Below are 24,594 nucleotides of genomic sequence, written 5' to 3'. Positions count from 1 at the left end.
ATGTAAAAAATCAGCATGAGTCCCCTTTAGTAGGCATAAATATCAATAAACTGCATGTCCAGACTCATTATTTTGCAGCTTCTTCTCCCAAACAGAAGAATTAAACAGATAAATGGAATAAAGCGATCTGTCAGACTATTTAGCTTGAATGAAACCAGCCCATCACAGCTAGGTAATGACTGCCAAGAGACTATTGTAACGGGGGGGATGCAAATGGTTTGGCACAGTTTGCTACAGTTTGTTAGGCATTTTGTGAGGCTGATTACTACCTTCAGACAGTTAATTTGTGTATCAAAAAGGAACAGTTTAAAAGAGCGCATTTGTCTGCAATGTGGCAAAAACAAAATTTGAGATGAAGATAAAGAAAATGACTAACTGAGATAAACACAGACACGACAACAACAACAGCAGCTCCTTAGTTTGCTAGTGTGTCCTGTAAATCATCCTTAACACAATGACTGTACGGAATCATTCATTCTCAACAAAGCAAGCAACAAAGCAAGTTTCTCAGGTTGTGAGGATATTCAGCACGTTAGCAGCTACACTGCTCTCTGCTTTCTAATTTCGTCTTTAACTTTGCAAAACTAACACTGGCGTGTGGACAAGGTGCCATAATGGGATTTTGCGAAACCTCTTCACACTAATGCACCAAAATCCAGCAGACTGACTAACATTTTAAAGCTTTACAATAAGATATCGTGTTTGCAGAAGATTCATCTTCTCAGTGTAACTCGATTTCAGGCGGGAACATGGGAGCAAAAGTTGAAAAAACAGGCAGGAGTTACTAATAAAAGATATTAGCAGTGTCATTCAAGGTTAAAGTCTATTATAGTGTCTCCCTGAGAAACTGCTGTAATTTTTTTGTTTTGGTTCTTAACATAAAGACTTTACAGCTTCAAATAAGCTAAACATGTCCGAGGCAAACACTGTTTGTTTTGAATATTGGATCATTTTGGAAAATTATGATGTGGCCATGCTCATTCAGAGAGACTAAAATATGCTTTATTTCAAGGAGAAAACACAAAATGTACAAGCTGGTTTAAAAATACACTCATTTAATTAAAAAGGTGTAATAACATTAATAACAAAGAAAAACTTTACTAAAACTCCATTCTTATGTTTTTCTTGGCTCTAACCAAACTATTTCTGGATTTTCCTTTTATCTAAAAGGTAAAAAAAAAAAGTTGCAAACATGAGGGACCAACTTTAGCAGCTAATTGGACAAACTCCCGAAGTAGCAGAGGAGTGCAAAAAGGAAAACAACAGCATCAAGGACAGAAACTGAAAGGATGGAGTTATCTTTCAGGTCCACACAAAAAAATCCCCATAAGAGCAAAAGACAAAGTCAAACGAAAGAAAAGTTGCAGCAAACAAAGAAAATAAGCAGGTTATTGTCAATCCATGTTTAGCCATTACCGCTGACCCTTGCAGGCCAGTCAAACCACTGACCTGTGTTTTCCCCAGTAGTGTGTAGGCCAGCTGGACCTTGGTGTAGTGCGAGACATCGAAGTGCTTACAAGTCTTTGACAGAGCGACGTCAAGCTGCTCCTGGAGCCAGAAATAGGCAGATGACAAAGAGGGGAAAAAGGGCCAAAGTAAGGGGAAAGGGGGGGGAAAAAATAAAAAGAGAGGGATTATCGTTCTTAAGACCGGGGATTTAGATATGGACGTGCAGTTGTAAAGCTATCACACACAGCCAAGGGCAGGTAATTGGATGTGGATGTGTGTGTGTGTCTAAGACTTTGACAAAGAGATAAGGGGAGGCAAGGAAAGTTAGCACGAGAGTGTGTAATGTGTAACAATGAGCTGACCTCAAAGAGCACAGCGCCGATAAAGGCTAAATGATCAATCGCCTTGCATCGCAAATCATTTTCTCATGCCTTAAAAAGCAAAAAAACTAGAACTGCACGACAGGAAGTAACTAGTCAGTAAAGTAATTAAGAGAGCCAGATGACTACGTATACAACATATGCTGGGGACGCGTATATTCATACATTTAAAAGACCGTCTTAGATGCACAATAGATGGTCCAAGTGCTTCTGACTGTAGTAGCTTTATGATTTTAAAGGATTTTGCATCACTTCTTAACTAACTCATGCTGACAGGTAAACAAACGAGCACCCAGGCAGGTGGATGTGCACACGAGCACGTCTCCTTCTTGTTTACGGACAAAACTGTAAGTAATTAATCTACTCAGGCGCAGCAGCAGGCGTAAAGAGAAAATTGCCTTGCATACCATTTATTACACACACACACACACACACACACACACATATGCACGCACACATATCACGACACAGCCAGAGATGAAACAGATAATTTACTATGCCTGCACACTCATAATAACGACTTTTCTGAATGTGTCAATATTTGGCAGACCCAGAATAAGAAAGGCAAACTATGAAAAAATGTCAAAATGAAGCATAAATTGCTTCTTTCAGATCAAGGCTTCTGGAAAATGATGAGGTTAGAACTCCATATTACACACTGCTAAACGTCCTTTTACTGCTCTCTGCTAATGGAATTAGAGACGAAGCATGGACGCACATACCTCGATCTGCTCCAGAGTGTCTTGTAGTTTGGAATTCAACTCGCTGTGGAAATAAGAAGGTGGATGAGAAAATATAATTTTTTTATTTAAGACATTTAATTGCTGTCAATTACATTTTCTGATCTGTTTGAAATGACAACAAATATTAGAAAATGTCCATCACAAATGACTCTAAACCAAATGCACACCATTTTTAACCATTTAACTTCATTTCAGCTGTAAAGAAAAACAATAACAAACAATACTGAAGATCAAATTATGAATGAATTAGTTCAACTAATTGGTTTATTTAAAAAAACATGAAAATCACTGATGGATGAAAACCAAGTTTGGAAATATGTGTGCCAGTGAAATAAACTGTGAATGCTGATAGTGTGTGTTTCTGTGCAAGCATCATGCTATCTGAGATACAAAATGCCCACGCATCCTTGGCGCGCGTTCAGATTTCGACTCATCCTGGCGAACACTTTCAACTCTGAAGCTGAGAAGCATCAACAGGAAACATGACTATTTTGCAGATCCCAAGACTCCGATTCAATTCCCTTGTGACTTCCCCGCCACTGCATCCATTCATAATCACCCTCTGTTTCACTGTTTTCCTGCCTCTGTCACCGCTTCGCTCGGGGTCTTTTTCAGGTCAGCCTGCTCTTATGTTGTGCCTTGTGAGTGTGTAGTTGCCGAAGGGAGAGTGTGTCCTTAACAAATTGCTAATTAAGCATCTAGCTACAGTGAGGGATAGGCAGTGAGGAAGAAGAGAAGGAGTCCGCAAAGGGACAGAAGCTGCACGTAGCAGTTTGCAAAACAGGTGAATAAATGAGTCAGACACTTTGAAATTCGGTAATGTATCTACGTGTGTAGACATGCGTGTGCGTTTATAAGGTGCACAAAGCGAAATGTGGGTGTTTAGACTGAAAAAAAAAAGGCAGAGATGAGAATAAAAGTTAGGAAGGACTGATTTGCAGCAGCCAGCCTCAGTTTAACTTTCAGTGATGACTAAGCTGTTTACCACAGGTATGAGATACAGTCGGGGATGCAAATGCGTGACAGCAATGATAACATCAGAAACTCTTGGCCACAATATGAAAAAGGAAGTCACAGCCAATTCCTCTATGATTAAAAGCCAAGATAAAGAAAATTAGTTGGAAGGCAGCTGGAAAGCAGGCTCATCCAGAGGGATGAACTGATCAATGCTAATAAATCTGAATGTACACAGGAAAGGCCCAAAGTAGAGCAAGACTAAGAACATCCACCAGAAGGGCAGAGGCCAGGATGATAAATGCCCCTGTGGTGGCTGGGTGTGGTTTTTGCTTAGCTGCAGGAGGAGAGGTGGGGCAGAGTGATTCGGGGAGTAGTGCCAGGTTGAGCTCAGCAGCACAGCTGCTGCACGTTTGCTAATCTGCTTCTTCCTTTTTATGCGGTAGCACGCTGGGCGCTGGACTGACACATGCAGAGTCCATGCCAGTGGACACAAACACACACGTACACAGCCCTGTGTGAAAGACCGGTTAAGACTCGTGTGTGATCCGTAAGCCAGGTACTGTAGCCTCTAGTGGAGCACAGTTTGCGTTTGTTATAACGTGTCTGTGTGTGTGCGTGAGAGAGACAAAATAAAGAATGTAAGAGGCCAAACCAATCCCTGATTGATTCTGTGCAGAGGTGAACTCAAGGTTAGCAGTCTCTCCTACAGCCCTGTTATGAAACATTAAAGTGTATTATGTGGCAGTGCAGAGTAACAGGAGCTAAACTGCGAGCTAAAAAGTACTGAGAAAGCATAAAAGAAAAATAGAATCATTAGCAGTGTAGGCTGACGCGAGCACAACCTCGGTTGCTTTTTTCTTTAGTGGCAGACCTCAAATATCACCAAACACAGAAGCTGTTTTTAGTGTGTACCTTGGCTGTCTACCTTGCTAGCTGCAAACTTCTGCAAGTTTGTCCAAGTTTTTGGACAAAGACAATTTTAGTAGATTTTGCCTCTGCACACCACATTTAAATCAAATAATCAATATCTGACTGAAGTGCAGACTTTCAGCTTTGATTCAAAGGGTTTTAAAAGGATAGTGCATTAACTGTTTAAAAATTACAGCTATTTTTATACATAGCTCCCCATTTTCAGAGGCTTTAAAGTAGCTAGAAAGCTGACTGACACACAGGTTTCTTGGCCAGGTTATCTCACTACATTAAGACAAATTAGGCAGATAAAAGATCTGGAGTTGATCCCAAGTGTTGAACTTGCATTTTGTAGCTGTTCACAGGAACTCTTGATATAAGGTTGAAAGACATGTTAGTACAAGTGAAGGAGGCCTCCATTTACTAAATAAACCTTTGAGAGAGACAGCAAAAACATTAGGAGTAGCCAAGTCCACAATCTAGTGTATTCTTAAAAAGAGGACAAGCTCAAATCGTTTCCTTTCACAACATCCATCCGAGTAAGGAATACTGTCAAAGAGGTAGGTGCATCATTATCAAGGTCTACAACCAAGAGGCGCCTTCATGAATATAAATGTAGCAATGTGCAGTTGTTAAACAAGAACAGGAAGGTTAGATTAACATTTGCCAGAAAACATCTAAAAGAGTCTGGACAGTCCGGAAAAAATTATCTGAACAAATGAAACCATGATGAACTTCCACCAGAATGATGGAAAGAGAAAATTATGGAAAAGGAGAGAAACAGCTCCTGATCCAAAGTATAAAACATCATCTATCAAACATGTATGGCTGCCAGTGGACCCAGGTCACTGGTGTTTATAGATGAAGTGACTGCTGATAGAAGAAGCAATGAATTGTGAAGTGGACAGGGCTATGCTCTCTGCTCATATTCAGCCAAATACTGCAAAACTCAGTGCTTCACAGCGCAAGTGGATATCCAAAGCAAACAGCAAAGGCAACCTAAGAGTTTCTCAAAGCAAAGAATGTGATAGTCACCTGATCTCAACCCAATAAAGCAGCTTTTCAGTTACTGAAGACAAACCTGAAAGCAGAGAGACCCATAAAAAAGCAGCTATGGCCTGGCGGAGCATCCCACGTGAGGAAACACAGCATTTGGTGATGTCCATGAGTTCAAGACTTCAAGCAGTCACAGACTACATTTTTTACCCAAGTATTAAAAATAATCCTTGTATTTAAAATTCAATTATTTTGTCCATTTCAGTTTAAAACTCTAAAAATGAGGGAGTACATGTAAAGAAATGGCTGTAATTCCTGAACAGCAGTTAGGTCATTTTTTAGTCTTTTGGTTTAGTTTACAGCAGTGGACTCACCTGCACTTTTAATAATACATCTACACAGAATGCATGATATCCAGTGAGCTAAAGTGGCTGATTTAATCATACATTACTGAAGCCTTAAATGAGTTTCTAAGCCTAACTTAAGCACACTTGGCACAAAATTTTCGACCTCTTGGTTGTTGAGATCTACAAGAAGTCAATGAGAGCCAATCACCTACTGCTGTTCAGTCCTTCTCCTCTGTATGCGTCACTGTCCAGTACATACGGTTTAATGCACAGATGCAGCTCCTCCCTATATACTGGCAGTCATCGCTGATCAGACAGAATGCATAAATAACAGATGAGCAGGAAAAACCTAATTAGCAATCTGTTCCCCGCAGGGAAAACAAGCATTGAAACATAGTTTGATGGAATTTAGGAGGGTTTTTTCACCCCATTTTCACTAATAACTGGCGAAAGGTGTCCATAGAGCCTTGGGGCTAGTTTCTTCACACTGACTTGATGACTCACTAAAACAGATGATGTGTGTTGTGCTTTCAAGGATCTGCAGGATCCTCAGATTTTGTGAGAGTGACATTTTTGCTGGAGTTATAATAGCCACTGCACAACACAGGTAGAAAGGCAACAAAGAAGCAGGGAAAGACCTTGGAAGAGTGAAAGATGGGGGAGAGGGGATGGCAGTTGCTAGAATTATGCCAGACAGAAAGCAGCTGAGGTTTGTGGAAAGCTAAAAGAGAAGAGGGTAAGTAGGAATCAGTTTAAAGATAAAAGAGTTTAGAAAGAAAAGCAGCGGGGGTAATTGATCCTGTCAGACTGTTAGAATGTGCTTAGCTTGTTTTACTATTTTTTTCAGGTACAAGATTTTATGTAATATTTCCTGAGGTATTTGCAACTAATGTCTTTATTGGAGTTCTGCATGGGTACTATTATGACTTGCTGGCTCCAAGGTAACACCAAAAGCTGATACAATGTAATGGATTATTCAGTAACGCTTGTAAATTTTATCAGATTTCTGAGTCACTTTCCTTTTTTATTTTGCTTTTTGTTAATTTATTACTTTGTTTTCCGGACTAAAACTTATGCAAACCTTGGATACAGATGCATACGCTCTGATTAATCTGATAAACTGAGTATTTAGTACAGCAGCTAACATCAAAACCCAGTTAGATCCAAATATTAAAGAGAGACAACATGTCTCACTAAAACTGGTTTGCTGGAGAAATTAAGACACGATCGATACTTTCTGCTTATTATTGGAAAGGGCAAGCTACAAATCAATGAAAATGTTACTTCTTTCCCCCTTGGATGCCTACTAGGGGTAACCTAGTGGAAACTGAGTGGTTTCTGTCATATTTCAGGCATCCAGAACAAAATGACTACGTGTACGTCAGAAGTCCGAGTGATCTCCGCCTACACAGGTTACTATGGACACCCTTGGACAAATCCAGACATCGTTATTGGTACATATTAAGGTGTCAAGTCTTGTCAGTAAGGGAACGGGGTTGGTCGCCTTTATCATCTTCCTTCCAAACTTATAAAGCACCAGAAAAAGTAACAAGCCACAAATACAGAAATGGGCAGGGAAACTACAAAAAAAAACCCCAAAAAACATCCATCGGACCAAAGAAACTGAGCTGACTCTGAATATGCTCGGGGGGTAGGGGGTGGGGGTACCCCTTTATCATGATCTCTAAAGCATAGCAAGAAAACACAAATTCAAGTGACACACTATTACTCGTGACGCTTGCTTGCTGATGTTGGGCAGGCTGCTCTAAACTGTTCACATGCTGAGCTGTACTTCTCCTGCACAATAAAACAAACACATCTAGCACAATCTTTCTATTTCTGCAGAATCATGATGGCAGCAGGCATTTATAATTATATGCACGACATACCTTAATTGTGTAATAGTCCAATAATTTTACTTTGACAGAAGAAAACACACACACAAGCTCAGACTAGACACCGCCTTTGTAATTCTAAGATCACAGCGGAGTTCACATTTCGTGAATACAATGCTGGACACATGGGGTCCTTAAGCTGCCTGAAGAAAATGGACCAAGACAGCCGTTTAAGTACCTTCATGGGCAGACGATATTGACTTTTAAAGGGTAAGGAACAAATGGAGTCAAACGAAGAGTGGGCATGACAAATGTACAACCTTCAGCAATCAATGGAAAAGCATCGCTACAAGGTTAAATGGAAGTGTAGCAGACGGGCAACGGGCCGCCTAAGGGGTATGGACAGAAAGTGCAGTTTGTTACTGCGCAGCATGACAGATGTGTAATCAGTGTACCCATGTTATAAACTGCATCCACTGAGGAGGAAGAAACAGTGGAAGAATTTAAAAAACAGCACGAGTGTGAAGAGCAAGCAAACTTCCACTGCAAGAACAAGTTTTACGATGATCACAAACAAGTTACTGCACTGATAGGCTTCTTGTGGTGGGTGTTGACACTGGTGGCAAATGGTGCAAGGTCTAATCCACGCACCCACAGTCGAGCACATTTAAAGAGCATCACTTTCGAAATGAAACTGCAATGATGATAAATTAATGACGGTGGAAACAGGGGTGATAGCTACATGTATAGGCGGCAGCTGCAGGCGGGAGGGGACAGTGGGAGGATTTTTCCACACCAAAACAATCCCTTCTGCATAACGCCGCCTTATTGATCACCATTTCCCAACAGTCAGGTTGTCATTCTGGCATCACAACGAGGCTGCCTTTGTTTTCTGCTCCACTGTGTTAAGACATTGTGGGATATAAAATAAAATCTGCATGTGCATGTTTGCAAAGGCAATGGGAATCTTTCACTGCATTTTTTTCTGTTCCTTAACGATATGTCTTTCAGATACTGTCCCTCTGTTGTATGTAGTTATTTTGGGGGGATTTTTTTTGGCCTGACATGTTGAACCTCCATGGTTCAAAAAAATAATCTTTTATATCTATCAAACTGTGTTATCTTTGACAATCTAAAGAAATTATGTGTTTTGCAACAGGCTGTTAGGAACACAGTGTCCCGTAATACAATTTACAGACACAATTTTTCAGTTCAATTCCATTTTATGTATAGGGCACCAAATTTAAATACCCTACAATAATACAAAGAAAACCAGCCAAAGTGGGAAGGAAAAACTCCCTTTTAGCAGGAAGAAAACTCCAGCAGAACCAGGCTCAGGGAGGGACAGCCATTAGCCGTGACTGTCAAGAAACTGACTAAAAAGGAAAACAAAAAGATGGATCCGTGGGCAGGTGAAATGGGTGGAGATGATCATTATTCATCTCTCTGGCATCCCGGATCAATCTGTCAATGCATAAAAAGGTCTGAACACCCAGCTACAAACCGTCAAGTATTCACTATATTTCCCGTTTTCTCTGCATCAATCATCCCTAAAGCTTTTCAAATCTCTCACTTACATTTAAATAAAAGGAGAGCGTAAAAATAAAGAAGCTACTCATTGCTTTACATTTGTCACCACCTCTGATAAGTTTTTCCAGTCTAACTATCTCTGTGGCACAACCTTCACGCTTCCTGCCTGTAACTGGTAATATGTGTTTTCCAATCTGAGGACTTCAGAATTAAAGCTCGCCAAAAACACCAAACCAAATGTTTAAAAAGAAAACTGTGGCTGAAGTAAAGATGTTCTGGTTCAGATTGAAATATCAGCGCACTAATAATGTCTTTGGAGGGTTAAAACTTTTAGAAACTACTCTGATATCACACCTAATGCAAACAAGGGGACATAACAAGCCCTGTTAATGCTACGTCTTACACCAGAGCAATTCGATTCCAGCCATGAAAAAAAAGACACATTTCAAGAGAAACCAATCAATATTTTAAAATCAGGTCAATCTCTAAATTTCTTCTACCCCAAATAAGAATTGACAATGGAAGATGTAAAACAACAGCATAACTCATGAAAATCATATTCATAACAAAATATTTTCCAGACAGAAAAATGAAGTCGATGCCTACTCCCGCTGGATACGGTAACATATCACTCTATCAATCTGCTCGTACTCTACCTGATGCAGCTGTAGTGTTTAAAGGTGCTGGCGGCCTTCTGACATTCCAGACACAGCTGGATTGCACCTGGGTAATCTTCCTCCTAAAGAACCAGAGGAGTTATAATGTTTAATGCATGTTACATGACACAAAAATATAGGATTTTCAGTGTGGCTTAATGGAAAAACTAGTCCATAATCACACCAGGTGAAAGCTGTGGATGATGGTTTACTATAGATTTACGATTCTGATCCAGTCTAATACTACAATTTTCTTAAAATGCTTATAACAGCAGGTACTCTGCAAATAACCAAGGATTACACACAGTGGCAGTGAAATCTATTCCATATACTGTACTGCTGACCTTAACAGCACATATAGATTTGTATTTGTCTCTCATGTTTGTGTGGGTTTTGCTTTCAATGTTGAATCCCCACTGATGTTTGACCTTTTACTGTCAATTAATAACACAGAGCGTGTGTGTGTGTGTGTGTGTGTGTGTGTGTGTGTGTGTGTGTGTGTGTGTGTGTGTGTGTGTGCGCGCGTAGGGATTACTATACCTCAAGCATCTCGCTGAGTCTTACATCTGTTCTTTGCTGTGAGGGGGAGCAATGACAAGCAGAAAAACACATGAATACAGCATCAAATACCTAAGAGGACACAATACGAACTAATAATCTATTCAAACTTGCTCTGCGCTTTCCTGCTGTGATCATGTTGGCAGCATATTTTTCTGATTACAGTGTGAGCAAATGATTAAAGTGATTAAAAGAGAGCATGTCTGATTAACTCCCAGCTTAATTTTAAATCATGTGTAGAGAAACTGTTGCAGTGATTACTGAAGACTGCATTTATTTGTTAACAGTAACATCACACTGTGTTTATGAAGTTATTTCAGAGCGATGTAGGTCAGTCAGAATCAGAGGACTACATCATACTTAAATGATTTTGCAGGTCAACCAATACACATTAGTAAATAAAAAGAGTAGAAAGAAAATAGTGCACAGAAAAATGTATTCATTACTAGAGTAATTCAAAGGACAGCACCAAGACAAAAGTCAGAATTTACAATGTTGAAAGTTGAATTAACCAAAACAACAGAATGAATCCTTGCAGGATGACCTCAAGAACCAATTAAAGATCACTGATGTGTGATACTGAGAATTGTTGAATTGTTGAAGAATGATTAGAAGTCGAGCTCAACTTTTTGTATGTAGGATGCAATTTGAGCACCTAAATATGCGAGCGCAAAGCACCCTCTCCACATATACACCTGAAACTTCATGTTTGTTAAGGCACCTCGTTGCCCCCTTCAAAGGTGACATGAGCTCAACTCATTACCCAACCACAGATATATTCAACTACAACAGCGAAGTCACTTAAATTCATTGATAGTCTATTCCATGCTCACTGGTCAATACATCACTGTTAACATGTAGTGCTTGTTAGCAGCTGCTGAAACACAGAAACTTGTGGTTGCTCCGTGGTTGCTCCCTGGTCTCCCCCCCCCCCCCTCAAAAAAAAAAAAGCTGCATAGTAAACCATGTGAGTTAACTTTACCAGGGTCTTGATGGTCCTCAGAGACTTGAGCAGGCCTGTTAGCAGTTGTCGCCTTCTCTGATTGGCCAGGAGACCGAGGCTGGCCTCGGTGAATCCCTCCTTTGCCACACTCAGTTGCCTTCGCAGAAGAAGTCTCAGGTCAATGTTACCAAGTATTCAGAGGTCAAAAACAAGACGGTAAGCAGCACAAGAGAAGATATATACACACAGAACCATAGCCCAGGTAGTAACAGACTTTAAGAGTAATAGATGAATGCACCATTATTTTGTTATGCTTTCAGTGCTGAGTAAAGATCTTGAGGTCTAAGCTTATAACTCATAATTCCATAAAATCTGACAAGGTCCCAAATCACTGCTGGCTGAAATGCAGCCAAAACTATGACACCTCTATAGATAGTACCTCTCTCGTGACCTCCTACATACTTAATGGCAACAATTTGAACCAAAACTGTCTCATTTGTATTCATCACTCCATAACATCTGTTGACACTGATTTTGAGTCCAGGTCTTGTGTAATTTGACATAGATCAGCCTTTTTTCCTTGTTTCCCTTTCTTAAGAATGGCCTCTTGACAGCCGTCCTTCCACTGAGACCATTTCTGATGAGGCTTCAGTGAACAGCAGATGGATTAACTGAAAGGCGAGATGCATCTCTCAGGTCCCATTGTCAGGCCTTTGCCTTTCCTGACTTTCATATACTGTTTATTTTCTGTAGATAGTAAGTTTATTCCTCACACCTCTTCTTTTGTCCTTCACTTGTCCCATTCCCTCTAACTTATTAAGGGGGCACAGCACACAGTGCTGACACATGCCAAGTTCTCAGCTAACAGCTCCTTGGGAATTATTGGTGCAAAAATACTATTTTATACCTTTGGCAATATTTTTGACTAAATTCAAGAAATAAGCCACTAACAAATTGCTTAAAGATACAATGTATAATTGGTTCTTTATTAAGTCGTTGGTTATGTCTAGACACAGCACTGGTTCATCGCTTAAGCGTTTTTATGCTTGAGTGATTCAGGTCAGTGCTAAATAGCTTCATGAACAAACAAACAAAAACAAAAAAGGGAGACTCCAAAAACAGTTAGGTAAAAGGACTGGACTGAAAATGAGTGAAAAAGCAGCCAATGTCAAGCAGCCAAGAAAAACAGGAAGTTCTGGCACCCTGGAAGTAAAATATAATAAAATAAGAGGTGACCCTAGACTTTTGTACCTGAAGATGACTTTTTCTATTTATACAAATCACTGAAATAATTGAGTATCTGAGCTTTCAAAAGGAATAACCATGAAACAAGAGTCTATTATTTAAATTTAAAAAGAGTGACAGGGGTAGGGTAACCATATGATTCAATCCAGCCCTGTAAGACCTTTGATGCCATTTCCCCAACACATCTTGTCCATCTACACTTTATTATAAAAAGAAACTGTTACATAGCATTGTATGCTACATGTCCATCGAAACCTTCAGGAATTGGCAGCATAAAGCTTTGTCTTATACCACCCACACAAACCACATAGCGGCTCGAACAAACAAAGAACAGATCATGTGTGGTGGCAGGTTTTGAACAGCTACTTTATTTTAAGACAACAAGACAAAAATATTTCTCAAATGTGACCACATCAACAAACTGAGAATATCTGAATGAAAGCCATTATGGTTATGAGGAAAGCATTTAATATGCAGATGCACTTTGAATGAGCTGTTTGAGTAGGTTTCTCAGAATAGATGATATGTAACAGAACGCAATTACCTCCTTGCATTAGTGCAAATGACTGCTGCCAGCTGCAGGTTGGTCTGTAACGCCGTCACTCTCTCTAGCTCCTGTAAATAAGAAATGAGATGGTAAGAAGAGAGAGAGCAACATACTATGCCTTTAAGTGCTTTAAGAAAAGACTTTAGAATGAAATGGGTTATTACCAGATGTGACACTGTAGCTGGTATTTATTTTCACCCTTTTTCACTCTGTTTGTCTGTTCAACAGTATGAAAAAACATGGAGACAACACCTGCAGCAGGTAGGCATTCAAGATGAGAGCATTACAACCAAACAAGATGTCGATGTGAACCTTAACATGAGCCTTTAAGAACTCAGAGACATCATGGCTGGTGTAGTCCCATTGCAAGATGGTTTATTGTTGGACAAAAGTTCTGAAAGCTCACCGACATAAAGACATCACCACACTTGCTCAGTTATGATACTTTCTATACAACAATCACTTCCCCCATCCAGCACATAAAGACATAACAGCAAATTCCATCTACATTCTGTTGCAAACAGACAGATAACACAAATGATGTTCTTATTGTAAGAAATTTATCAGAGCCAAAGTATACCACAGTTTAGGAGAATAACTTTCAAAACAGAGAAAAATCAGAGAATGTCTTCCTTCCCTTCGGTGTTGACATTTAGAAAAGGATCAATGAGCACTTTGCTCCAAGAGTGCAGTTATTATGCCACTTGAATGACCTCGGCTGAGAACAAGCACACCCTTAGCCAATACAGGGCCAACGGACAAACAGCTTACCGTCGTATTTTTGACTTTCCTTGTCTTCTTTGTGCTTTTATCTTTTTTTTTTTTTTTTATCTGCCAGATGTCATGCCTGAGGTGGGAGAAGCTTGTTGTTTGATCCTCTTTTATAATGCTGTATTACTTTTCCACAAGAAAGGTCCAGTGTTGGCAAAAAGAAAAAATCCTCATAACACTGTCAGGCAAAAAACAACCTTTTACCAATGGAATATAGTCCAGGGAAATTCAATTTTCCACGGTCATTAAAAATAAACCAACAACACCAAAGAGGCACTTCAGCTGTGGGTACGAGAACAATAAGCCGATTCAAACAGATCTGCCCTTATGATCTTGAGTGTTGACAAAGACCTTGTCAAGTCCTCATAACACTTTGCAAGGGCTCATGTAATAGTCAGAGGTTTCTCTTAAGGTACGTACACCATGTGATATGGATGTTTTTCTGGATGAATATAAGACACCATTCATGTGTCAGGATATAAATACTAAAAAAGTGTATTTTGAACATTTCTATGAAAATTAAATCCATGCCGAGGCCAACAGTGGACTTTTAAAGTCCAGTGCACTTCCACCATCCACAGAGCCCTCAACAATCAGCATAAAGTAACATTATCACCTCGTTGACAAAAATCAACAATAACTGAAAATGTAGAAGCTTCAAGCCAGAGCTGTTACAATGTATTGTATCAAATTTGGTGTGTAGGTGCCAGGAAAGTCTTAATAAGAGCTTTTTGTCTTTTTCCATTGCATTCTAGTGTTTCTCAGCCAATCCAATTAAACCATACATGATCAGTGTTTGGTTGTGATAATACCATTAGTGCCAGGTACTGCAATACCCAACATTATAAAAAATTCAACTAAAATTTAGTTTTTTTCAGTAAAGCAAAAAAAATTTAAGCTCATTATAACACTAACGCTGATTTCTCTGATCTTTATTCTCAAACATGTATGAGTCACCAAGTATCTGAGTATTTCTTAATGATAAATTCATAAGCAGCAGGTTAAAAATAGCAGGTACCAGTGTAGCATTTGCGTGTAATTCGGTTATACTTTAAAATATGTCCTCAGAACTTGCCCTAAGATGTAGGAATGAGCTGGGATTTGGATGACTCGGCAGGTTTACCTCAGGTGTAACTGAAAAACTGACTGGAACAAATTGATTCATGCGCTGGGAGCAGCGCAGGCGAACAACCGTAAGCAACATTTATTGAAGCCAGACTCATCCGAATGTTCACACCGAAGGGGATCGTGCAGTTTCAGTTACAGACATCACTCTCACAGCTAAAATCTCTCTTTTTACTCCCAAAGATAATGGCAAGTTAAAATACACTGTCTATATAATAACAGGATATGTGCACTTGTTGGAAAATCAGGTCAATGATGAACCCATGAACCCTAATCACCTGTGTTCCAGTATCTACCATCCTCTATGCCATATATTGGTGATCATTATCAAGATAAAGTAATACCGCACTCAACAGTTATTGCAGTTAAACAAATGCCACAGTGAGCTAGTACAAAGGTGCTGATGCATTCTGTTACCTGTGGATTACACGGGGAAGCACAAAGACAGCTTGAATGCTCACACATACAGGTTCAACCAGAAACACACATACTTTTTCAGACACACACACACACACACACACTCCACACAATGAGCGCTCAGTATGTAGCCCGAGGCTCCAATTTGTTGTTACACCACAGCTCCGAGCTGTCTACCTTATCTGTAAGCTACACTTAACCTGACAGAGGGCTCAATCAGCTTAGCTTGTGCAAGAGGAGATGCACTAACTGCACAGTGGTGGGCTCTGACAAATGGCCGGGCAGGTTTTAATAGATAAAAAAAGGTTGCACAGCTGGTTTGAATGGAAGGGGGAAAAAACATGTATACAGTAGATTTCTATGTACTGTACATAAACAGGAAAAGTGAGATGACTCTAATGCAGTCACACCATACGGTCTGACTACAACGGCATCCACAAACACAGCTCTGTGGGTGTCGGTAGCAAAGGTTAAGGAGAAGGAGGTAGTTAGTCACAAGGGATATTTTTCCAAAGCTTCTCTATTCATATATTCATAAGAGGTTATTCTGTGACCCCCACCACCAGCACGCACACTGACTTCGCACTGGCTCAGCGTTACCTATCCTGCTTATACATCCTAATGATGCTGCTGTTTTTGGCCTGGACCGGTTCACTTTGTAGTATTAAGGTCACTGGGAAGCAAAGTTAGGAAATATAAGTGCAGGCTCACACAGCTCCACATTCACACATGATTATCTAAAGGGTATGTGACCATACCTGCAGATTTCTAGAGACACTAATCCTGCTGGCAGATATATTTCTTACCAGATTCTAGTCCTGCCAGTGGAAGAAGCCCACAGTAAGACCATCAGACTTGGGTAAATTACAAATCTTCAAGGGAATTGGAAGTAAAGGCAAAAACAAAGAAGAGAAAACAGTAATTTTGATAAATAAGTGGTTTCAGAGGAAAATGACGGACTACCAGTGTAATCCATTTGTTTGCAGCAGTGCTGAGTGACCTGGTCAGGGCTACCTGCAGATTTATTACAGCCAGGTTTGCAGCAAAGTAATCTCCCCTTCCTGACAAGCCTAAGGGTCATGCAGTTTGGCCACTCAATCCAAAACTGTTTAAAGCTGACGAGATAAGAGCGGGCACTTATTTCAAACCACCCGGCAGCCCGTTTTATCAATATAGCAATTTAATTGGAAACACCTTGACCTCACAGAAAATGTTATATCTACACAAAGAAGAAAAAAAAACATTGCAGGAAAATCTGAGCATATTAACAAAAAAAAAACAAAAAAAAAAACACTATGAAAGAATTACAAACGCATGAATTAGTGATATTGGCTTGGCTGTCCAAGTATCCGTCAACACGAAGAAGAAGCCATATTACATTCGAGTGGAAGCGGAGGCCATGTGTCGCTGGAGGACACCAATAGCAGTGAGAGATGTTAGTCACTATATAGCTATGAATCACATCACGAGCTTATCAGCCCTTCATTTCAAGCACTGAGGCATGAGCGTACGTGTCTGTGCAATTTGTGTGCCCTTTGATGTCTTGCACACAGCAAGCGCTGGGGAGTAGTGGCATTGTACCCTTAGGTTGTGTGTTTCTGTGCAACATTTTTGATGAAATATCACACGAGAGGAAAAAAAATTAAGAAAAACGTTCAAGAACACAGGAGAGAAACCTCTGTTCCTATTGTAGTGTAGATACTCTAAGATATGAGTAAATCAAGAGACCAGCACGATGGCTTATATTAGTCTCCGAATCTTTCTGACTGAGACTAGAACCCCATCATCCTTCGCTTTATGATGTTCAGGTGGTGAATATGGAATCTCCCTGAAAAATCCAGAGGGCTGTAGGCTGACTGAATGCGAGTTGGGATGGGTGAATGGAAACGCTGCACTGAAACCTCTGCCAGTGTCTGCTAATAAACTCTGCTGTTATCGTGACTTTGCAGAGTCACAGGGAGGGTTGCGAAAATAATGATCAATTTACTATTCATAGGCCGACCTTCAGATGGCTTCACAATGCCAGTGATCTCAGTCCAGTTTCACTAGATAGCACAGTAAAGCTGTCAGTCATCTGCTGTTTGGCCAGGATAAATGCTTGGTATTCCCTGCGACTGCATATTTGAGTACTGTGTTCATTTTTTCTGGAGTTTTAGTCCAATTTTTCTCTTTGGGCTAAATACTTTTAATATACAGCACATTTGTCAACTCTGTTTTAAATGTGCTATATAAATATACTTGACCATACCAAACATCTGAAAACAAGATAACCTCAGTGAAAACACTGATTTTGACACATGCTAGAAACCGAGGCTATTTAAGAGACAGACGTATTGACAATGGTTTCAACTGGCTTTTAAGTTTTATATTAATATTTACTTTTATCTATAATACACAATCAATTGGGTGTTTTGTATCTTGCCCAAGGCTATCTTGATGTGTGGCCTAGAGGAGCTGGGGATCAAACCGCTGACCTTTCGATTAGTTGACAGCCAGCTCTGCCTTCTTCACTTGCCAGGATGCTTCCCAGGTAGGTGAACTGATTCACTTCCTCCAGTGGTTGCAATCCTACCATAATGGGGTCCTGTGTTGTCACATAGCCTATCCTCATGACCTTGGTCTTCTTTCCACTGATCCGTAAGCACACTTTGAAAGATCGTTCTGGCGACGAAGATTCAACTGCTCAACTCCATCGTTATACCTACCGCGATCTACGTTTGTGAGACGTGGAAAGCATCAGCCAGAATCGCCAAAAGACTCAATGTGGCCCAGCAGCGATGGCTAAGACGGATCCCGGGGGTCAAGTACATCGTCAAACTGCCACACGTCCCCTCCAGGACATTGTGACTGACCAGCGTGTGCGCTTTGGAGGTCTTGTTCTACGTCAACCCCCACATCGATTGCCTAAGATTGCCATCACATGGAACCCACCCCACGCAAACCAGGCCGCCTCCGGTTTGCGTCTTTATAGGAGGACCTTCATCACTAGGTGACCAAAGAAGGGGTTTTATAGACTTAAGTTTTCATTCACATCCCAACTACGTTCTGCATTAAAACTAGAATGCTCCCCCCTCCGTTTTCTTTATCCGTGAATGGATTTAGATTTCTTATTGCCATGGTTACCAAAATTCAGTCATCATCGTTGCTGGCGTATTTAGATGACACATTCACAGAAACACATCTACTGACAACCCCACAGCGTCAAAATAACTACGTCCAATTATCGCATCTCATAGGCTGAGAAAAGATGTCACTTTAAACAGTGACTGATGTGTTTTGGAATTAAACGTCAGCAGCTGGAATACAGAGCACGTTATTCAGCGTGGTTTTGAGCCTACACTGGAGGCTTACCTTCACATAAGCAGGCTGTTTCTCCAGAATGAGATCGGCGACCTTTTTGGAAACCTGAAGACAAAGAAAGAGACGATAAACGTGAAAAGTAGAATTTAAAAAATGAAAAAAAGAAGAATGAACGAAGACTTTTTGATGTTCTTCCCAAATGTCACCCCACAGAAACTGTTTAGGCCACGCAATCTCGCTATTGAGGTTGGGCTGAGAATAACAATCAGGGATGTCTGCATCTCTGGCTCTACGCAGCTGAATCCTATTCTCCGTTTCATTTCATTCAGCGTCCTTCTCAATAACGTAACTCTTGTTTCTCTGAGAGAACTCTCCCTTTCCTCATTTCCCTTTGTGATTTCTTGTGTTCCCCTCTGTATGCCTTTGATTTACAGCTAAGGTGAAACTGTAATTACTGAAAAAGCTTGCGCCCATATGGTACAAAACACAGCATTAAAGGAGGTCATGAGATCAGGCTGACCCACCTCTGCTACGTGTGACGCCCATCACAACTTTTAGTGGAGAAAGGGGAAAAAGTGAGGAACACAGCAGGCCAATGGAAAATGAATAGCTTCATCCACACTGAAGGATCAGACAAACAAGGTCACACTGAATGAACAAGGTGGGGTCCACTCAAGTTTATTTATCCTGTTTAGTTGTCAAAATGCCTTCAATTAAATATTTTCAAGCATTAAGGAGTGTATGTGCATGACTATCGCTGTTAAGCACCACATGTTTTGAACTCCATGCCCCCAGTTTGTAGCACGTGCTCTCTCCGAGCTCAAGATGTCATAGGTGTCACAGGAACACGTTTACAAAAAAAGCAGTAATTTCAATACTAAGCAACTTAACTTTGGATTTTTTTTAAAACCTGACTACAGATACATGATCTCTTAATACTGCTGCTCATTATAACAGCAAAGGACAATCGCTTATGCAGCACCCAACCAATCTCTCTCCCACTCACAGTAAGCAACCTCTCTTCCATTTACCGTGCAACTACATAAGCCAGCACGCACCAAGTGGAGTTTTACAGGAGAAGAGAATAAGCACGAGTAGTCGAGGTAGCGAGGAGGTTTTTGTATGTGCTGATACGCGGCAGATGAGGCTATGGGTGGGGATGACATTTCAAAGTGTGTTAAGTATGCGTGGTAGCAAACCGGAGACCTGAACAGATGGGAAACGCAGCTCAGCTGAAGCGGCTCCTTCAGCAGGGTTAAAGCATGTGTGTGCATGTGTGTGTGTGTGTGTGTGTGTGTGCCTCTATTAAGATTTAAATGTATGCATAAATTGTTCACCAAGGAAAAATTATTCAGTACTCAGAAGAGGCGCAACAAATGTGGCAAGAAAATGGTGGAGACACAGAAAACAGTGAGGTAACGTATTAATGTGAGCCCAGAATAACCCCCTTAACCACTCACGAACCTATCCCAAAATAATGCTATAACGCCACCTATTGGCATTTCACTGATTCAATTCTAAACTTCTTTCTATTTTTTTGTTGAATGAAAAACAGCTATGAGTACCCAAACCCTCCTACCTAAGCCACAAGGCCAGAGTCATTAAATCTCAGCTTGCTCTAATGGAGGTTAATTGTGCAGTAACTGGGCTGCAAAGCAGTAACGGTGCTTGGAGTAAATACTATCCAAATCTAGCGGTCGAAAATGAATGATAATCAACTCATATAAACATGGTCGGCATTTATAGTGGTAGAATAATAATAACAACAACAACTGGTATAAACATATGAGGTTCAGAGACTTTACACAGAAACTCACACATATACATACTCTGTTAGAAAAAGCTAACAGAGACACCAAATCATTGTAAAGAAAGCTGTATACTAAAAATACAGTAAATATGGTGTATTGCAGATAAATACAAACATGTGATAATTATACCAAATGCTGTATAGTTGAGGCATATGAGTCAGTTTCCTGATTAAGGCTAGCTAAAGTAAAATAAACTGCGAGGGTTTCTCAGTCTTATAAAACCATATTTAACCTTGGATGGGTGGGGGTGGAAAGCAGCCTGCTCTCTCACACAAGCAATACGCCCCCAAAAAATACCAAACAACAGTGAAAAAAAATTCACAGGAGAAAAAGATGCTAAAGAGCTAATCAAAGCCACACCAGGAGCCAATCATGGTACGGCACTGACGCATGACAGATTTACAATTGTTTCTTCTGTATGGCTGCAAAAATGTTTCTCTTAGCCTGTATTCCTAAAAAGCGGCAACCTCTAGGGCAGCGATGTCAAATTTATTTTCCATCGCCAGCCACAAACAGCCCACTTTGATCTCTGGTAAAACTCTGTCAGTGTAAAGATGTGTAACTAGACATTTAATCAATGAAATGACTTCATATAAGACAAAGAAGAGCAATTTTAACATTTGGAGCTCAGTGTTTCTACATAAAGAAACGCTGCTTTGGTAAATGAAAGAAACTTGTCAGCATGACTCTTGATGTTTAAACTGTAAGTATTAAATGTGTAAAATTACTGAAATTTATCATTTAATTACTTTGGTGTATTGTGCATGACCATGGGGGAATTCATTATCGGCAGGAAAAGTTGTGAAAATACAGTTCAGAGTCTAAAACTGGTCTCTCCCTTCACGTTTTTCAAAGCCATCCAATGGTCCAGATTGAAGATTGAAGGCCGATTGTGGGCCCCAGGGCTTATGTTTGACACCACTGCTCTAGTGTATGAAAAGTGAAGGCAAGGTGGAAGTGCCAATAACTGACGAGGCCCAAACAAACTGGCAAATACTAGCAGATAACCAAGCACCTCGCCGTCCGGTCTAAATATCGACACTTTTTGCTTAAAAAAAAACTAACACGGTAAGATCTCAAATGCTGTCATTAAACTACCAAAAAGGCTCAGTCTAGAAACCACTAGGGTACATCCGTCTTTTTTATACAGTCGGTGTAACTGCATACATAGCATTTGCTCAGTGCTTTGTAGAATGAGCTGGACATGTTTATTGCATTGGCTAGATGGACTCAACCAATAATGAAGCCTTAACGTGATCCATCTCTGAGCAGCAGGAGCATAACCTGCAGGGGAAACAAGCTTTTAAACGTGGGTTAAAGACACTAAGTATGTTAAGCTCTTATATGCTGAATATAATCAGGCCACTGAGCAGATAAACAGTGTTTTGTTTTTATTTTTGGTCCTGATGACAACTGAACTTAAATTTGTGTCTCTTTTCCCAATTTGACTGATTTCAATAGGGACTTGGGCTTCTTACTCCAAAATAATGAATGGTTGTCATGTAGTGACACTTGCTTATAGATGGATTTTGTTCCAAACACATTCAGTGCCTTTTATAATGTATTCTGTCAGTCAGGCTACTAAATGGAGGCAAATGTCTTTTTCTTTTAAAAAAAAAAAAACAAAAAACAGCACTAACTGCTTTATAACCATCTGCGGTCCTTTTAATGCTCTACCTGAAACATCCTTTTTCCCACAGCAGGACACCTCTAAAACCTGATGCACACATGGAGAGCAATAAGGCAGTAAGGCAGGGACTGGCAACATTTTAAAAACTGAGCTGAGGAACAGAATTCATAAGTGCTGCAGGAGGGGAATTCATTTCAAGCTTTCATGTTTCATTAAAAATGGAGAATGTTCGTTCGCATTGCTAATATCAACTCTGCCTACATTCCTAAAAAGCAAGCCACTTTCAGATAGATGGGAAGAGCAATATAAAATTATATGGTACCACATTTAAGCCGTTTCTTTAAGCACTGGTCATGCATATTTGTACTTTATTACACACTGACAAGTTACTGCAAACTTTCAAGGCCTTGATTTGGAGGAGGAATTACTTTTCAAATTTTTGATAGGATTTGATGAAGGCCTTAGATGTATGAGCAAGCATGAGCGTCCACTTTAATTAAGGCCTTTCAGCATTTGTGTGCTACATTCAAATGATGAGAAAAAGCATCGGCAGATCACATATCTGAACCCTGACATTTTTGCGTATGGGCTGAAGTCTCGCAGCACGAAAAGGCAATTAGCTGTGAGACGAGCCTCTGTGGGCCAGCTGCGTGTCACAGATGCCAATTAAGCTTGGACACTGTGGCAGAGGAACGGGGCAGTTGTTCTCACCCATGAAACCACAGAAAGTTTGCTTCACCCTGCAGCAGATCATTCACATAAATAGAGTCGCTGCAGCAGTTCTTCACACATCTCCTGCGTCAATGGCAAACACAGTTACCCGTACAGTACTGTTACTTTCAGCTCTTGTACTCGACCCCCTGCTCCGCACTAACTCAAGCTCGCACTTAAGCTTACAGCCAAGTGTTATAAATAAGGTGTGGAGCCTATCCACGGTATCAGCCATCGCAGGACAGCTTTATGCTGAACATCTCAAAAGCACTATTATCGCCCCTTCAAAGTGCAATGCCCTATTTCACATGCTGATGATTGCATGAGCATGGACGTGTGCACGTGTGACTAGGAGAGTCAGAGAGTGCACACACACACACACACACTGCCCACCTTTAGAAATAGTCTTAACAAAATTGGCTGCAGAGACCCACAACACAAAGTTCATGCATATGCATGACTTCACAGAACAACTTTGCAACTTCTGCTGTACATTGTCTCAGAAATTCTTCCAAAGTGTGGAAAATGACGCAATCCTTTAAGCTGTGCTCCGGCAGCATGTTTCAAAGCTTGCATCTAATTTGCATAAGGTAACATCGATTTTACTGCCAAACAAGTCTTTGAACTCGCCACACTGAACGAGATCAAAACATGAAATCAATCACACACACACCCCGATACTCCAACAACCTTAATTTAACACTGAAAAAGTGTTTCGTTTCTTTAACCCAACAAGATGGACGAATATTGCACTGGCTCCATGTTTTAAAATGCCAAATAACCTCCTACAACTTTAGCAAGACTAGAACTGACAGGTGCACTTTTTATGGCTTTAACATTACATTAAAAAGAAAAAGCCAAAAAGTACAGATAATCATTATTCATGTAAGGTAGGAAGAGATTTCCATCTGTCTATTTTCCGTGTAGGAATTTGTCTTAATTCTTAAAAGGAATAGTAAAGGATACATATATCTGCAAAGGTATTAAATCCACAATGACTTTTACTTTTTTTCCTATCAAAATGATTAATAGGGTATTTGTTAGAAACAGAACTTTTGAATTTAATAACTTATAGAACCTCTATTAGGAGCAACAACCTCCATCGGAAGTTAATGAGACTGGCACAACGACGGAGGCGATGTCAGGGTCAATCCTCTCTACAGAACAGTTTACAGATCCCTGGTATGTTGGGGATATCAGTTGGGTTAAAATCATCATTCATTAATATGACTTCATTGTCATCATTGTTATATTTCTGTTTTGTCAGGTAGCGTAACCTCTCTAAAGGTTCAGGTCTGCTGCCCTGACATTCTCCTCTGAAAATATATGAAATCATTTTTGATTTCCTCTGAGGAGCCAAAGCAGCTCCAAACCACGATGCTTCCTCCCCCATGCCTCACATTTAGGATGAGGTGCTTGTCTGTCTGAGAAATTAAGACTTTTCTGCACAAAACCTTTCTTTAAGACTCTGTTAAAAGTAGATGTTGTACACCTCTATAACCCACCGTCTCAGTCTTATATCCTTAATAGAAAAACTGACTCTAAGTAGCTTTTGAGCGATTCATTTTCACATAGATTCATTGCATTTTGCAAATCCTGATAACTGTAAACTGTTTTTCTTATACTTTTATCTTGTCTCTTAAATAAAGTCATAACTGAGATTTTAAACTAGTTAAAAATAAACAAGGTTAAATGATATGTTGAATATACTCAGGCCACTGAGTCAGATAAACA

General features: G+C 40.2%; 1 protein-coding gene across 2 annotated transcripts in view; it reads right to left on the bottom strand.

Moving 5' to 3' along the window:
• Positions 1 to 24,594, bottom strand: part of vps50 (VPS50 EARP/GARPII complex subunit) — a 121,575-nt gene that overhangs the window by 74,848 nt on the left and 22,133 nt on the right. For both annotated transcript variants that reach the window (XM_085263433.1, XM_085263434.1), the window contains exons 5-11: positions 18,760 to 18,813; positions 13,093 to 13,163; positions 11,343 to 11,460; positions 10,343 to 10,378; positions 9,803 to 9,885; positions 2,552 to 2,594; positions 1,450 to 1,548 (exon numbers count right to left, since the gene is read on the bottom strand). In XM_085263433.1, coding sequence (XP_085119559.1) covers positions 1,450 to 1,548; positions 2,552 to 2,594; positions 9,803 to 9,885; positions 10,343 to 10,378; positions 11,343 to 11,460; positions 13,093 to 13,163; positions 18,760 to 18,813 — 504 coding nt within the window. The remainder of the gene's footprint in view (positions 1 to 1,449; positions 1,549 to 2,551; positions 2,595 to 9,802; positions 9,886 to 10,342; positions 10,379 to 11,342; positions 11,461 to 13,092; positions 13,164 to 18,759; positions 18,814 to 24,594) is intronic.

The sequence above is a fragment of the Mchenga conophoros genome, linkage group LG22 (genome assembly GCF_057382185.1).
Source record: "Mchenga conophoros isolate Kocher_MC1m ecotype Shallow Benthic linkage group LG22, M_conophoros_male_GT1.1, whole genome shotgun sequence".
NCBI lineage: Eukaryota > Metazoa > Chordata > Actinopteri > Cichliformes > Cichlidae > Mchenga > Mchenga conophoros.
This window is presented reverse-complemented; position numbering and strand designations above follow the sequence as displayed.